Consider the following 18,225-nt stretch of genomic DNA (forward strand, 5'->3'; position numbering starts at 1 on the left):
AAATAAATATTTGGTTATTATTTGTTATAATAACCAAATTATTATTATTGTTATTATTGCGTACTGTTTTATAATGTACTACAATACTGAGGTGCAGATAATTGCCACTATTTGAAATAAGTAGTATAAATAGCAGAAAATCTTGCTATTTTAACATAGTGTAAATATAATCTATAGTTATTTGGACTTAGTGTAAATGGCACATCGTTAAAAAAAAATACTGCTATTTTCACTTATTGTAAAGAGAATCCATTGCTATTTACACCTAGTGCAAGTAGCCGCTGCCTAAAAGAATACATTGGCGCTCATCACTGAACACAGCAGAATATCATCATCATGGATCTCTTGCTATAATACAATACAATACTCCCACCTTGTGGGCTATTTATGGAAGCTCGTTTCCGTCACTAAATAAAGAAATTAATTAATAAAGAAATTAATAAAGAAATAGCTACTTTTTATCTCAGTTTTATATATATATTATCTCGCATTGTCTATATAGCTATCGCAATTCTGAGAAAAAAAGTCAGAATGAATGGTAAGATAAAATCTGCAAATTAGGCCTACCTTCATTTTTTTTAAGGTAGGCCTATGTTTCTTTAAATAAATAAATAAACATTGTTTTTCATTGTCTAAATATATAATAAATAAATTCAAACGAGCAGTTTGTGAATTTCTGCCTTTATTGAACATTACACTGCATTTGGTCTATTTTGCAACATGATTCAGTTAAAACACAGCGCTATACATACATGCACGCTGGAGAACTTTTACTACACAAGGCTGCATCCAGATTTATTTAATAATCCATGAAGCACTTCATCCGGTAGCTTTTCTCTTCGTGACAACAAAAGCAGACTTTTATTATGTTGTTAGCAGTTAGTAGAGTAGGTGGGGAGGAGCTGAGTAAATTTATTCTGACGTCACACAGCAGCATTTAGACTAGAAGAAATTGCAATTCAGACATCTTAAACTATAATTGTGACTAGTCGAAATTGAATTAGAGATATCTCTAATTACATTTGTGGATGTATGATGCATCTATTGAAGATATCTATAAAGAAGATATCCAATTCCTCATTGAAGAAAAATCACGTTAAAAAAAGGCGTCTGAGAAGGGGGCAGAATATTTGGCAAATTATGCTTCAGCGCTTATATTTTTGCACTGATTGGCTATTAACTGAGAGCAGACAGAGTGTCAATCAATGCATTGGTGAATACAGTGAACATAAATGAAAAGAAACGAAGTTGCTTGTCAGGTTTTCCTAACAAGCAACCATATTTTATAAAATAAGCCCAAAAAAAAAACGCAACCCCCAACCCGGGATTTTTTCACGCAACTTTACAAAAAAAGAAGCCCAAAGTTGCGTATAATACGCAGACTTGGCAACTATGTCAGTGAGCTGCGTCTCGGGCATAGACAGTAAAAGAAATGGACACAGCGACCCCATTGGAACTCAATTGAGACAAGTGAAGCCCATTTTTAGCGATTTTTAGAACTTCCGTTTCTGACGCGCAGACTCAAACTAAACTTGATGACGTCTGTAACTCCTCCTGTCTGTACGGTAATTTCTCTACTGTGCGACAGAGAGTCGAGTGGTTATGACGCAATCGTTAGCCTATTTTTACAAAAACTGTTTCTACGGGGCCATAATGTAACATAGAAGGTAATGGAGCCCTTTATACATTGTCGTGTATCTTTAGAAATAAATAATGGACAAATGGAGTCTTTAAAACGCCTCAGATGTAAAGTTATTCGCTGTCAAAGTGACGCAACGCAATGAATGGGAGTCAATGGGATGCTAACGCAAGTGAAGTTCAGCTACAAGATGGCGGCACGCGGCCGACTTCAACTTCCGGTCGACTTCCTTGCCCCCTGTATGACACCGGTCGACTTCCTTCCCCCCTGGTCTCGGGCCAATGACGCCACTTCCATGTTGTACACGCCCCCGTCCCTTGGCTCCACCCCCACGTCAAAACAGTGCCACAAAGCGAGACACACAGAAACATGAAGCACAAAGGGAAAACGGTATCGCAAGCTCAAACTAGACTGAAACGCAAAATAAAAGCAGCGTTGCAAATAAATTAGTAGATATGGCCATGGATAATATGTATTGCAAAATTATTGCTTTTGCGCTGTTTAATTTTTTTTTGCAATTCTTTATTTTTGTTTGCAAAAAGCACATTTATTTTTCTCAAAACTTAATTTTTTTGCATATATATGCGGCATTATATCAACTCCATACTTGCATCCTTCTGCATGAAGTTGTATCTGTAGTAGTTTGGGTTAATTTACATCAGCCCTATCACAATATTCGTAAGTAAGTTTGTAATCTACAGTTGCGTGTTTCCCTTAACTGACTAATGTCTTTAACTGGATCTGTTTATAATGTATTTTTTCTTGCTGTTATGGCAACTGTTATTTGTGTGTAATCCACAGGGGCGGTTCAGGAGAGAGGACTCTAGAGCACGTCCGGTTCTTTGTCTCCCCCTGGTGGACAATCTCTTGAAGGACAACACAGATGGCTGCGCACTGGCTGCACTACTGCACTTCTACTGTCCTGATGCTGTGCCACTGGAAGGTACTTTCCCTTAGGAAACTCTTTGTGAATGAGAAAAATGGATCTGTTTCTTCTACAAAGTTTCATCCTTCTCACACTATAATGGGAATACTTTATTTATGTTTAGAGAGCTGCATTACACCGTGTTCACTCCGGACACGAGCGGCATGACAAAATACTATAGAACCCATGCCTCATTCTATTTATGACGTGCTGACACAAAGTTAAATTGATTTGCAATGGCCACTTTTTATACTATGTAAAAAGAAACATTGAAGGACAGATTAGGACCTTTGAGCCAATCATGTTGCTCAGTGCGCATCACCCCATAAAAAATACACATCTCATGCACATTACATGTTAGATGTCTGGTAACTCTCAAAACTACCGTACCTGTTACACAGTTTCCCCTTATATGTTGTTTTTCAACCTAAAGTAGTTACGTGCACAAGTTAAATAAAAGAACGCAATGTCCCTATGGACTTTATACTACCTTGATCATTGAATGTTAAAAAGATACTTAAATGAGATGAATGCAATCAATGCAAAATTAACAAAATTAAAAATTTCCATAACACTTCATGCTGCTTTTTATACATGCAATAAAAGCATACAGTGACCAAGGGCTATAAGCTTTCAGTAAGGACAAAAATGTAGTCCATATGATTAATTCTCTGAATTTCAAGCCTTGTGAATCCATACAATAGCTTTGTGTGAAGAACAGACATTATTTTAATTTTGATGACATGTTGTGTTTTTCTATTTTCTGTCTATTAATAAGACATGAAGTTTTATACTTAAACACTGTCTAGGGAAATAACCTACAAAACTGCAATATACTTTAGTCAGAAAGAGTGCATTCTTATTGTCTTAATTTTGTTTCATTGAAAAGTGTAGTTGAAATACTCTAGCACAACTTTCCAATAGAGGACTGTACAGATAAGCCCTCTACAAAATACTCTGACCCTAATCTGGCTCCATAGATAACAGGTACTGTATACACACACAAACAGCATCAGGAAAACTATATTATCCACTAACTCTCTGTGAAGTCCCTTGTGTCAAGAACATAACAACATTCATATATTTAGAATCATCTGAAGGACACAAATTCCCTGCCTCATGTTAAACTTGACTTAGTGATATAATAGCAGGGTTTTTTAAAAAAAAACATTTTTATTTAAACTTGGTTTGAAAGACAGTGTGCTACTAAAGCCACTTAATCACACCACAAATGTCTTTGTAACTTTTGATCAATTTATTGCTTCCTTGCTATATAAAAGTCATAATTTCTTCATAAGAATAAGGGTATTTGAGGGTGGAGGAAGACATGAGCGAAAGGAATAGACAGAGCGAGTAGGAGTGCGTGAATGGTAGCTTGAGCGAGAACAGAGGAGCAGTTATTCAAACATAAACACATCTCCACCCGTGGATTCTGAGGATACTGTTCGTTACATCACACATTCTGGTCCCACCCTCAGGCTCTATGAATCTCCATTGGCTTCTACTTGAGTTCTGTCTCTACCCACTCAGATCTACTCATAACGTCATTGGCTGTTATGTGGCTTGTTCCCTCCCCATCCAGATATCTGTGTCAAAGAAACAATGTCATTGGCTGACAGTCTGTACAATCTCCAGCTGATCCAGGAGTTCTGCAGAGAAAACCTCAACAACTGCTGTCACTTCACCCTGGAGGATATGCTGTACGCTTCCAGCACCATCAAGGTAAACCTGACGTCAGTACACTTTACTTCTCTTTACTACGTTTATATTTATGCAGTTAACAGATGCTTTTATCCAAAATGATTTACAAAAGAGGGACAAAAGCAATTCGATGAGGAGCCAACAATATTTGAGATATACAGTGCCAGGTTTATTTGCCAACTAGATTAGGAAGCAAGAAGAAGGAGAAATGCAGAGAAGGAAAGTTATTTTTGTAAATAAATTAATGTAAATGTCTTTACTGATGCCATTTTACTAAAAGATTTATTGATGGATTTTATTTTGATAGATCATCTTGACATGTTTTGATGATGATTGTTGCATGACAATCACTGCTCTGATTTTCTTCAGAAATTAATTTGATGTGCTGATTTTATTATTATTATTGTTATTTTTGTACTTATTTTATTATTATTTATTTTTTTCTAGTATGACTTAGTATCTGAAGCTTTCTCCGGTGTTTTAACAATGAATAAGACGCATGTTTCCTATTTGGTTCAGTGTTGCAATGCAAACTTTACATGGTTTTTAGGATACAGATTCTCAGCACTTTCTGTGGTGATTTTCCACTGAATATCCTTTTTCAGTTTGAGGCCAAGATGAATGAGTGATCACTGGAGTATTACGGGGAATTTCATCAGGGCTGATGCAGGAAAGGAAAGCCGACCAGTGCGTGTTTTAAATCTGACTGTTTGGGATGACTGAGTCATCGTTTGTGTGCAGCTCTGCCAAGTGGATCGCCTCAGACAGTTATGCTAAGCGGTTTGTCTAGATAAACACACTCCATGTGTAGCATTACCTAACATAGCCACCATCATAGCATATTTTTTAAGCAAATGTGTTGCATTTTCCAAGCTGGCAGTCGTGGATTTGCCGTTATGTCAGATGAGTTTATGGTCAATTATGTAAACCAGGTTAAAATGCTTGTTGGCTGTTTCAGCCAATCACATGCTCTCTTGTATAACAAAGGTACATCTGATTTTTTTGGTCATTTAGGACTTAAGTGGTGTGTTTTTCACTAAATGAGGTGAGGCTAACAGCCGCTGGCTGTGGGGAAATAAAGGTGTCAGGACAGAATAAATCAGCAGAGAGTGCTGGGTCTGTTCTGTTCGTGTCAGCCTGCCCCGGTTGCTTTTTTGCCCTTGTTGGGTCAGACACTTTAATGCACTGAAAGAGACTCTTTTTATGGTTGCTGCACTGTTGCTTTCAATAAATGCTCTATATTATGTTATACACTAAGGACAGTCAGTTATTTTGCACAGTTATTACGCTATTTAAATAGCTTAAACTTGTGTTTGTGTGTTCTGTCACATCAGAATGTTATGATACCTATTGGGTGATCAGAATCTAGGCTTCATTGCCCCCATGTTCAGATCACATGAGAAACCTTAATATTCCTCATGCATTATATAGTATGTATAATGTGTGTAGTATGGAAAATTTCTGTATGCATTGCAAAGAATACCTAAAGTAATATTTTTTTTCATAATTTTTAAAAGTAAGCACCGCACATTTTTAGTTAGCAGTAGTAGTAGGCAGTACACTGTATATACTGTACAGTATATATATATATATATATATATATATATATATATATATATATATATATACATACAGTACCCATTATTTTGCTTTTTGAAGTTAGTAAGAGTCTATTACAGTCTATAGGAGAACATTGACATCTTGTGGTTATAGAGGAACATTGCAAAACTAGCACATCACAAACAGTGTTGGGGAAAGTTACTTTTAAAAGTAATGCCTTACAATATTGCTTTACTCCCTAAAAAAGTAACTAAATACGTTACTTAGTTACTTTTTATGGAAAGTAATGTGTTACATTACTTTTGCGTTACTTTCACGTTACTTTTTAAATATGAGCAGGGCTTGATTGTTTTTAATATAAGAAGTTCTATTTATAGCAAATGTAAAAGCCCTTTCACAACAAAAAGTGTAATGAATAAAGCTCAGGCTGAAGGAAAAGTAAATTCACGTCTGTACGGTAGAACACAGGAGAAGAAGTTTCAACACTCTTCAGCAATAAAAAAAAAACAATGAACCACAATTGTTAGTTTAGCTAAAGTCATTTTTGATTATTAGTATGGTTGAACTGGATCATTTAAGGTCAGCAGCAAAGACACTGTTAATAAAATGGGAATAGATACATTTGTGTTATTTAATATATTTAGTTATTGCAGGTTTGCATTTCACTGTTTTGATTAATTTTAATGAATACTAAATCTGTTTTGTTTTGTGTTTTTTTGTGAGTGGGATGAATTATTAATGCACATTCACATTTAGTCTGGAACTACAGTAACATCATGTTCACACAGCGCACACAACGCCTCCATACTTCCGATTTCTCCCAATATGGGAACAGGAGGCTTGTCAGTCAAAAAATGGGAATACAAAGTAACTGGCGTTACTTTTTTGAAAAAGTAACTCAGATATTTTCTTGTAAATTAAAAAGTAATGCGTTACTTTACTAGTTACTTGAAAAAAGTAATCTGATTACGTAACTCGCGTTACTTGTAATGCATTACCCCCAACACTGATCACAAACATGGCAGGCAGGCTCTTTGTTCAATGTTTTTAAAGATGGAAGAGAAATTGATTAAAAGTTTTTCATCATTTTCTTCTCATTAATTTTTGTGTTTGTGTGTTTTCAGAGTAACTACCTTGTGTTTATGGCAGAGCTATTCTGGTGGTGTGAAGTTGTGAAACCATCTTTTGTTCAGCCCCGCACACTTAATACCAAAGGTAAGGTCTGTCTCATCTGGTGTCCTTCTATTTGGTGTGCATGTCATGCATTTTATTAACACCAGTTTTATTTATCTTTTCTTTTCTAGTATCTGACCCGTCCCAATCCAATAAAATGGCTCCCATAACCAAACAAAACCTGATCCACAGGCCAGGCAGTCCAGATCAGTCTAGGTTTGTCTTTAATACAATGCAAGTTTGAGGTTTACTAAGAATTTAAATTATTTATCATGAGTTTATGCAAGTCTGAATTTATATTCCAAACAATTTCCTCTTTTAGGTCACAACCTAAAAATAACAACTCAGGTAAGACTTCAAAAAATTAACTAATGAGAGACACTTTTGTAGAACTTATAAGATATTTTGCACCTCTCATTAGTTTTGTGTCTCCTGTAGCTCAACTTTAAAAACATGGCTTTAGCACACACACTTAAAAAAATGAATGCACTGAATAAACAATAAACTTGCTGTGTTATGTAAGTAAATGGGTATTTCTTTCTCTCACAGCAGTTATCAGGCGGTCATCCTCCATGTCGTATGTGGAGGGATGTGTGGGGACATGGCCTAAAGAGAAACGGTTTGTGCCCTCTACAAACTCTCTATCCCTTTGACTCTCTTACTCTGTCTTTACATGCTGCAAATGAGTAACTGTTTGTCTTCACCTCAGGTCTTCAGCTCATGGGATATCATTTGAGATTCCACTTGATGACAGCATGAGTTCGTCTTCAGAACGTGGACTGAGTCGATCGGCAAGCACTGAAGGATTGGGTTTTAAAGTTCATCGCGCGGCCCGAGGCATGCGAAGAAACCTCTCATTCCAGCCCGTTAATGGGAACGCCCAGAGCAAAATCCGTGAGGAGGATGTTGAGGAATCCAACAGACAGATTAGCAGACATCGTCTGGGAAACTATGCTGGGTAAATCCTTTCTGCCTTTTTGTCACATTTAAAGCTACAGTTCAACCAACAATTCCACTGAATGGAACTGAATGGAGAAGGACACTGTCAAAATGACAAAAGCACAATAAAATCAACATACACAGTCCATACTAGTACAAGACATTTGTTTAGTTGGTACTGGAATTATAAAAAGGTGATGATACAAGTCTTTCTGCAGTATTGTCAAGTACCGACTCGAGTATTTTGCATACATGTAACATTTGCAATGCGTCCAATGTGTCAACAATGTGACTTATGCACTAAATCCAACTGAAACTCTAGCACAGTTTACATAGAAATGTTTAAAACAAATGCCATTATCTCAACCTTGCAGACATTTGCTGCTGTTTGCATAACGTTGAGAATTTCTCAACTTTTGAATGCTTTAACCCTTTATCCAGTCTGCTATCAATCCCACAATCCACCACACAAGCATGAAGCTTGGCTTCCGTAAAATGTATTTAAAAATGCCCACGCTTTTTCTACTTCAGTATAAATGTACCGTAAACCATGGCTCTGATTTTCAATGTAGATTAGCTTCTGAGACAGGCTGCTTTATATCTTCTTTTTTTAGGTGGTAGAAATATAGAAAAAAGTTTTATTGTATTCAGTGGCAAGCTGTTTTATTTTGAAGTAATGGTTATCCAAATGTTGAGAGTTCACTAAAACTGAAGGAATATCTTATGTTTCAGGTACTCAAATGGTGTATCAGCAGACAACTTAAGCCCTCCTTATGACCCTCAGCCCAACACCCCCAGTATAGAAGAAGCCCTGAAGATCATCCATGACTCTGAGCGACCCCACAGCAGCTTGCAGCCCCCATCTGAGGACAGCACCTTTTTCCTCCACAACCCATCTTCCCACAACTCCGCATCTGATACAAACAATCCAGAGGACTCTCTTTCCAAGGCCAGAGCTGTAGATGACATGGACTTAAATTCCACCTCTACTGACATGGACACCGGAATCCACGTCCGTACTGAGGATATCCAGGATGGACAGGATGAGGATTCATCCCTGAAGGACTATTCAGACATGGACCAGGACTACGAAGCTCATTCCTGTCCACTTCTGGAGACATCCGGCAGCCCGTGTCCAGGCCTTTTGGGAACGCGCTCTTTGGCCACCAGCATGGCTTCCTCATTGGGTTCTGCTGTTCGCATGACCAGCTTTGCCGAACAGAAGTTTCGTAAACTAAACCACGGCGATGGCCGCAGCAGCGGGAGCGGCGGCAACACGCCTGAGAGCGGCGACCTGAACGTCACAACCCCAGGAGCGACCGGGACAGTTCGTTCGATTACTCCTGACACGCGTAGCCCCTCTCGCATCACTTCCCCTCGTGATCCCTCGCACCTGCTGGCGTCGGAGATGGTGCAGTTGAAGATGAAGCTGGAAGAGAAACGCAAAGCCATTGAGGCGCAGAAGAAGAAAGTCGAAGCGGCTTTTACACGTCACAGGCAGCGCATGGGCAGGACTGCCTTCCTCAATGTAGTCAGGCGTAAAGGAGTCGTGTCGCTACTAGGGGGTGACTGTGATGGCCCAGATGGTCGGGAAAAACAATCCAGTGACCCACAACCCCCAAAAACACCTTTGAATTTGAATGACTCCGATTCTAGACTTGAGAGATGTCGACCTGATGGCGCACCACCAAAGTCACCTCTGGAGGAAGCAGCTGTGGAGGTGGATCTGGGGGAGTATACGCGATCCATCGAGCGCCTGAACACGTCTCTGAGCTTCCTTCAGTCAGAGATGCAGCGCTTGGCACAGCAGCAGGAGCGCATCATGCAGATGCGCGAGCACCAAAGTTGGGTGATTTCACCACCGGATCCGTCGCCACGCAAACAGTTGCGTGAACTGCGCAGCAGCAGTGTAGTTGGCCGAGGTTCGGTGGGGTCGCTCTCCCCCATTTTGTCGTCCACCGGTTCGCATATTTATTTACATAGTTAAATGTGTAAGATTTAAGTGTAGCAGGGACAGTTCCACGCAAGGACGCCACGAACGCCAAGGCCCAATGACCTGAAGGTTACACCCTTCAGCCGGATGCTCAACTCGCCACAGTCAGTAGACAGCCTGCCTCGACTTAGACGCTTTTTGCCAAGTCAGACACATTCCAGCTCATTCGCGTATTTGGGACATGACGAGAGACCTTCGAGTGAGGACCAATCAGCTAGAGAAAAGCCATGTAAGCAAGAGTCCAAAGATGCACTAAAAGTAGCTGCAAATTCACCATCTACCCAGGTGAATGAAAAGCAAGGAGAAGAAAAACAGGACGTTAGAGACGCTAGAGAAAAAATCATGAATGCGCCAACATCTGAGGTTCTGTCTCAGCCAACAATGAACAATTCATCGGTAACCACCAGTGGACATGCAAATGAAGAAGAGTCGCATGAGAAGAAGGAACTGATTGAGGTTCCTCTCTCTGTTCTGAAGCCTCTGGATGGACATGATCTGGAGAGCAGTAGAGAAACAGAGACTGGACCAGAATCTAGACCAGACCAGAAAATGTGTTGTGGCTTCTTCTATAGGGTGAGAGTCAGATACTTACATAGGAAGTATGAAGACTCAGCAAGCAGAAAACACTCACAAATTAAGAAAGGTTAATAAAAAGTGAAAAAAATTAAAATGATTAACTTATTTGTGGTATAATAATTAGCAGATTTTACTGCAATGCTTGACAGTATCTCTCTAAAATATACAAAACCAGGGGTTGTTTCAAACTAACAAAACACTTTTATTTGACAAGAATAGTGCCAGTGTATGGCACTCTGTCCAAGGGTTTCAGCATATCTTTGTAGTTTCAAGTAGGCGCTCATTTGAGATAGAATCTTTGTATCTTGAAAATATGTGTTTGAGTGTTCTGTCATTTACTATGAAGCACAACACAATGTTTTGGGAGAGACATTGTCTCTTACACCCAGCTGCACATGAGGTTCTGTGTCAGACTGAATGATTGTTTGTTTGTGTTGCTGTGACTCAGGATGACCTGAAGGCAGAGGAGGATATTGCACAGAAGAAAGCTGCTCTGATGGAAAAAAGGCTTCGGCGGGAAAAGGAGATGCAGATCAAGAAACAGCAACAGGAGGCCGAGATGGAACAAAAGAAAGAAGCAGCACGGTATGAAAAACACCACAACTCCAACAACAATATCACACAATAACAGAGAACTACACTATCACAGTAAACTAAGCCACACAATCACAGATATTGGAGCTAATTCAGCACTTCATACTCACAGAAATCAAAGTGCGTACAGTAGGTGTTTCTAGGAAGAAGTGTTTTTAAAGCAGGTGAACAAACTGGCATTTTGACTAAACAGTCACAGTTGCAGAGTATAATTAAAATGTGTGAAGAAAGAAATAAAAAGTAAAATAAATCTACAAAAATATACAAAATATATTCAAAGTATGTTTTTAACACTGTTTATCAGTAAATAAATATAGGGAAAACTAATTATTTTCATTTATACTCAACAGTATAACAATATGTAGTAATGCTATATTTACTCAAATATTTAGATCTTTCCAGAATATTTCTGAGTGATGACACAAAAGTTGAACCATTTCATTGAAATAACTAGTCACTGAAATATGCTCCATCCAACATTCACCCGTTTTAGTTCGGTATTTAAATGAATCCAAAATGGTTTGTTAAAGCCATTAAAATTGTAAAAGCAGGATTTCAAGGAAATTTGTTCATCTTAATTGGATTCTCTGCTTCCTTAATCAGATTGAAAGGGGAAGAGGAACGCCAGAAGAAGGAGGAAGAGAAGGCAAGACGGGATTTTATAAAAAATGAATATATGAGGAAGAAGCAGCTCAAACTGATGGAGGACATGGACAGTGTTATTAAGCCACGCCCCCCTAGTGTCAAGCAGAAGAAGCCACGCCCCAAATCTATGCACAGAGACACCATGGAGTCTCCAAAGCCTCCAGCACGGACAACCACAGGCACGGTTTTTTTATTAAAACCAATAATTATTATATCCCTTATAATATACTTTAGTAATATAAAAATATCTAATTATACAGTATCTTAATAATGTTAATAATTATATATCTACATTTTATGTTTTATTAAAATGTTTATATTTTTATGAAAAAATAAATACACTTAATTTGCAGTTGAAACTGGCTTCTAAAAGAAAATGTATGCTAATTATGTGCATGTATATGCATGTGGATTTGTGTGTTCAGGGTCACGACCTCGTGGATATTCCGTGTCCAGCTTATCACTCGCCTCCCTTAATTTGGCAGACAATGAGAGTGTCAAATCTGATAAGAGGACATCCAGGTGAGACCATGTCCACAGTTCACTGTTAACTTCCCTGTAAAAAATCATTCAAAAACAGAGAAAATAATGATGTCGAGATTATAAATGTCGAGATTATAAATGTCACAGTCTTGTATTAACCAGTACTGAGACACATCTCTGTTGTCTTGTTCATAACCCTCTGTGTCCTCCTCTGTCTGTGGTATCTCTTGTCTTTTCTCTGGTTGCTCAGAGGCAGCAGACTGTCTCCTGGCAGTCTGTGTTTCTTTCTGAGCTCTCCTAAAGGGAGAAAGGGAAGGTCAGTTTGCAGACAGCATCACACTCATGTCATTAACTCACAGGGCTCTGACGGCTTGTCATTTCAGCTTGAGCGCTGGACAAACTCATTCACTTGGACAGATCAGTTCACTGGTTCATCAGAATATTAGTGGAACATTATAAGCTGTTATGCAATTATCATATTTGAATCATTTGTTATAAAACTATCAGTGGCAGTATTTTTTTCTTGTGTTCATATTTTGTTATATTACAGTATTTATTTGTATTTATAGTGATTTTTTTTGTTGGCTAATTTGTCATAGCAGCACCAGAAAACTGCTCATCTTTTAGGAATTGTTTATGAAACGCAGTTTAGCATCGTGTCTTAAAGGGATAGTACACCCAAAAATTAAAATTTTATTCCAAACCTGTAGACGTTCTTTCTTCTGTAGAACACAAAGAGATATTTTGTAGATTAAGGATTGTACCGAAAAGTACAGAATTCAGTACCAGCAGGAAATACCTTTTGACAACCCTATGTAGAAAGTTGGTAACCAAATGGTTTCAAGTCCCATTGATTTCTATAATATGGAAAAAAATCCTATGTAAGTCAATAGGACCAGAAACTGTTTGGTTACCAACATTCTTCCAAATATCATCTTTTGTGTTTTTTTTTTTTTTTCTTTTTTGGTTGAACTATCCCTTTTACCAGGTGCAAATGAAAATTTATAGCTCTTCCATGTTAGTTTCTGTCCAGCAAAGAATGTGAAGTGACAAGATAATTTGTCAGTCCATCTGGTTGCAACAGAATCATGCTTTGCATCACTGAATAAAAGCATCACATGCGGTCTGATTGGCTATTATTTCTATGACAAGTCATGCTGAATATTTTCATACACTGTAGGCTTTTTAAATCACTTGAAATAGTTGCTGGAAACTTGCGCCTGGTTAGAACATACTGCAATGAGTACTCTATTTCAGTTTCATCTATGCTCCGCTTCCTTTTTTACTGCCTTCAGCTTCTCAACATCAGTGTGTGGAATTATGCTTACTATTGATTTTTGGGCAGTTGATTTTATATGAAACATTGCTTTTTCCAGCAGCAGTAAGGGCCACCTGTTAAATTAGTACTTCAGGCATTATAAAAGAGCTATTTTAAGTGTGTCTGATTGTGTATTTTCAGGCCAGAGTCCACAGAGGGCTTTCTGTCACCGTGTCCATCTGTAAGTGGAAATGGGGAGAACTGGGAGCTCGAATCAACATCGTCTGCAGAATACACAGGTGACATGACAGTCCTGCAGTGTGACATGCTATATTGCATTTAAAAATATTTTCACTTTTATTATGCATTATTATGCATGAGAAGTCACTTATGCTCATCAACGCTGCATTTATTTGGTCAAAAATACAGTGAAAAAGCATTATTGTGAAATAGTTTACCATTTAAAATAACCGTTTTTCATTTTAATACATTTTTAAAATGTTATTTATTCCTGTGATGCAAAGCTGAATTTTCAGCAGCCGTTACTCCAGTCTTCAGTGTCACGTGATCCTTCAGAAATCATTCTAATATGGTGAATTGCATTTCTTGTCATCAATGTTGAGAACATTTGTGCTGCTTTATATTTTTGTGGAAACTATCACACTTTTTTTCAAGATATTTTGATGAATAGAAAGTTCAAAAGAACTGCATTTTTTAACAAATCTTTTGTAGCATTATAAGTTTTTTTTTTTTTTTTTTTTGTGTGTGTGTGTTCCTTTTTTAGATCCTTTCTGAATAAAAGTATTGATTTATTTGTAAAAATCTTACTGACCCTAAACTTCTTAATGGTAGTATATATTGAATGTTGGTACTTTGAATAATTAATTTGTTTTAATGAACTGCAAAAAAAAGTGATTTAAAAAACAAACAAAAAAATAATTTTAACCTAAAATCTTGATGTGGAAGAACATAATTTCAGTATTTTATATGTATATCAGCTACCATCAAGCAGTATGCAATTTACTCCAAAATTAAATTGAATACACTGAACTTTGGCATCTCAGATGGGTAGAATTGACTGACCCTTATCATAACCTTGACCCTCAACAATAGTCTGCACACAATTGTTGATCTCTTCATCTAATTCTTATCTCTTCCTCTCGGGCCAAAGTTGTATAAGGAGCCCAGTGCTAAATCAAATAAATACATCATCCAGAACGCACTGGCTCACTGCTGCCTCGCAGGCCGCGTCAACGAGGGACAGAAGAACAAAATCCTGGATGTGAGGGGAAAAAAGTTGCAAAATCCTTGCTGTAGAACATTCTATTTGATAAATGTAGAGAATTAAAAGTTTTAATCTATGTAACAAATAAATATTTATGTATTATTTAATAGATTTTTTTTCAATCCTGGGGTTGTGGAATATGAAGATGTTACATGAGTCCTATTAAAAAATAAATAATTCTTGATTTACTTGGTGTAGCCGTAGAGGTCTAGATTGTCATTTAAAACCTGAAGGGGAATAATAATTATTTCATATTCTTAAGTATTTGTGTTTTATTTTTCCCAGGAAATGGAGAAAACAGAAGCCAACAACTTCCTGATTCTGTTCAGAGACACTGGCTGCCAGTTTCGCTCTCTGTACACGTATTATCCAGAGGCGGAGGAGATCAACAAGCTGGCTGGCATCGGGCCCAAGACCATCACACCCAAAATGATCGAAAACCTCTACAAGTACAGCTCGGATAAGAAACAGTTCAGCAAAATCCCCGCCAAGACCATGTCAGCGAGTGTGGACGCCATCACCATCTACAGCCACCTCTGGCAGATCAAGAAACAAAACACACCCAAAAAACTCTTCAAATAAGTTCACAGCTCACTTGCAGACTGCTGAGTGTTCCTGCCTATCGGACATTACGATGCACATCCTGAATGTAAAGAAAACACTTTTGCGGGCTTTGGATGTTTATTTGTGGCGAATTTCGAAAGCTTCTGTTCTACAGTACACACCCACACACACTCATGTGTGTTTGTTTGCAGCACTGATGGATGCGCCTTTACGTGATTTTTATTTTAAACGTTCTATTTTGTGGCCTTATGCTTGTCTTGTTGTCTCTTTTATGCAATGCTTAATGCACACGGTTACTGAGTTTATGAGCAAGTCATTGCATCGTTTGAAGATACACAGTCTGCTTCTATGTTTGTGCAGGTGTAAAAGAATATTAGGGACATACTACACTTGAAGACTAACTTTAAGGTGGTCATGCAGTTGAAAAAGCATTTAAAGTACTGGAACCTCCTTTTTTTGCTTTATTTAATGTCTGCATTTTTATATTTTGGGTAGGATTCGTTTTTGTTGCGCAACTGCTACTCCAGAGGAACGTGTTAAATTAGCTACAGTAAGAGTTGTTCGCCTAAAGACTTTCTATAAAATGAACACGCTCGTGCTACTCTGTATGTGATGTAAACGTATTGATGGGGCCTTTAACTGAATAAGTTGAAGACCAAAACTGAACATATTAGCTAGAGTTATAAAACTATCGCTAGTGTCATGATCCAGAGTATATCTGGGTGCCATGTATGTTTGAAACATACATTTTAGAGAGACAGATCAGTTTAGCTGACTGTTTGAGGAAATTTCCATATGAATAATACAGAGGAAACACTGAGTTATTGAATACTATATAATGAAGCTTTCAAAAAGATGGTGCATATTATTGCTAAATCATGTGGTAACTCATTTTTAATTATGAAGTGCATTTTAAAGAGCTGGAATTATTTGGGCAGGCTGTTGTCTGGTAACACATTTTGTCTGCAAGTGCAAAAGATTCTAGATATGTGTTATTTTTACTAAGGGAAGTAAATCATTGTTTGAATTTATTGATGCTGTACAGATATAGTTTTACATACTAAGCATATTTTTTAAGCCATTGAATATTACTGATATTTTTTCATATGAAAAAGATGATGCTTAACAGGTGCAAGTATGCCGGGATGTGATAAGAGCAGAAGTAAGCTCTTCTGAGAGATGTTCATTTCCACACGCTGTCTAATCTTTTTCCAGGTCATGTCTGCTGTTTGTTCATCATATGCTTTGTCTGTTTGTATTTGAATGTTAACCTCAACATAAATACAGATTTACAACCAAAACCTAACCTGTTTGACCTATTTTTCCCCTTTGTTATGATCCAGTATTATTATTCACTTGTAATAACATTATTTATGACTTAGTGAGTAATTATGTTTAGGGATGGGAATCATAAAAAATGTAACCATTCTGGTTCCTTAGAAGTAATATTATAATTTTTAATGGAACTGTTAAAAAATAAATACTGAATGCAATGCAACAAACAACAAAAAAACTAATAAACTTATTTAGTTTATTATAATGTATAAACAAAACTACTGAAAACACATATTATGTTTAAGGTGTATATGAAAATGCTGTCAATACAGTGAGTGACTTAAATGTCAAAGCTTGTAATCTTGTAAATGCGTTTGATTCACTAAAAAGAACCACTGAGTCATTAGAGAGTCTGTACGGTCTGTACACTGGTCGATCTTTATGCATTTTGTTTCTCTAAAAAAACTACCTCAAGTGTCATTTGTTCGGGACTCGGCTGTGTGTTTTAGACTCACTAAAAATAATCGGTTCAAAAGAGTCATACTTTCAAGAGTCGGACCACTGGTCGTGCTCTATGCATTTTGATTCTCTAGTCTAAAAGAACCGATTCGATTCATAAGAGTGCTACATAGTCGGACTAGAGTGGTCGCGCTGTGCTGATTCAAAAGAGTCATTAATTCGGGAGTTGAACTACTTTGGTCGCGATGTTAAAGGGTTAGTTCAGCCAAAAATTAAAATGATGTCATTAATGACTCACCCTCATGTCGTTCCAAACCCGTAAGACCTCCGTTCATCTTCGGAACACAGTTTAAGATATTTTAGATTTAGTCCGAGAGCTTTCAGTCCCTCCATTGAAAATGTATGTACGGTATACTGTCCATGTCCAGAAAGGTAATTAAAACATCATCAAAGTAGTCCATGTGACATCAGAGGGTCCGTTGGAATTTATAGAAGCATCGAAAATACATTTCGGTCCAAAAATAACTTTATTCCGCCTTTTCTCCTCTTCCGGGTCTGTTGTGAGCGCGTTCACAACACTGTAGTGACGCCGCTGACGTACGACGCTGCTGACGTGTTTTCTTTGTTATTGGGTGCACCAGAGAACACGTCAGCAGCGTCGTACGTCAACAGTCACAGCAGTCGCGTTCACAACAGACCCGGAAGAGAAGAAAAAGCGGAATAAAGTTGTAATTTTTGTTATTTTTGGAACAAAATGTATTTTCGTACATACATTTTCAATGGAGGAACACAAAGCTCTCGGACTAAATCTAAAATATCTTAAACTGTGTTCCGAAGATGAACGGAGGTCTTACGGGTTTGGAACGACATGAGGGTGAGTCATTAATGACATAATTTTAATATTTGGGTGAACTACCCTTTAAATAGAAACGGCCTATTTGATGGATTTTAATTAAATGTAAAAATAAACAATTATTTATATTTATAACATTATTTTTTTTTTTTTTTTAGATTAGAATAAAAATAGCTGTTGGAGTTCTGTTGGATTCTAATATCGCGCTCTTTTAACAGCCAATCAGATTCGAGAAAGAACAAAAATATTCAACTGGGCTGCTGGAGTTCTGTTGGATTCTGGAAACGGTTGCGTGTTGAACAC

At 37.5% G+C, this 18,225-nt stretch overlaps 1 protein-coding gene across 1 annotated transcript in view; it reads left to right on the forward strand.

Moving 5' to 3' along the window:
* The window catches only part of camsap2b (calmodulin regulated spectrin-associated protein family, member 2b), a 41,839-nt gene extending 25,203 nt beyond the window's left edge, over positions 1–16,636 (forward strand). Inside the window, 15 exon segments of the mRNA XM_042718900.1 lie at positions 2,441–2,582; positions 4,147–4,286; positions 6,950–7,040; positions 7,130–7,214; positions 7,321–7,346; positions 7,548–7,617; positions 7,708–7,956; positions 8,670–10,503; positions 10,955–11,091; positions 11,704–11,924; positions 12,171–12,267; positions 12,479–12,544; positions 13,688–13,784; positions 14,649–14,768; positions 15,057–16,636. Coding sequence (XP_042574834.1) covers positions 2,441–2,582; positions 4,147–4,286; positions 6,950–7,040; positions 7,130–7,214; positions 7,321–7,346; positions 7,548–7,617; positions 7,708–7,956; positions 8,670–10,503; positions 10,955–11,091; positions 11,704–11,924; positions 12,171–12,267; positions 12,479–12,544; positions 13,688–13,784; positions 14,649–14,768; positions 15,057–15,353 — 3,672 coding nt within the window. The 3' untranslated portion in view covers positions 15,354–16,636.
* Positions 16,637–18,225: the final 1,589 nt, after the last annotated feature.

Source organism: Cyprinus carpio, chromosome B2 (genome assembly GCF_018340385.1).
Source record: "Cyprinus carpio isolate SPL01 chromosome B2, ASM1834038v1, whole genome shotgun sequence".
NCBI classification, from domain to species: Eukaryota; Metazoa; Chordata; class Actinopteri; order Cypriniformes; family Cyprinidae; genus Cyprinus; species Cyprinus carpio.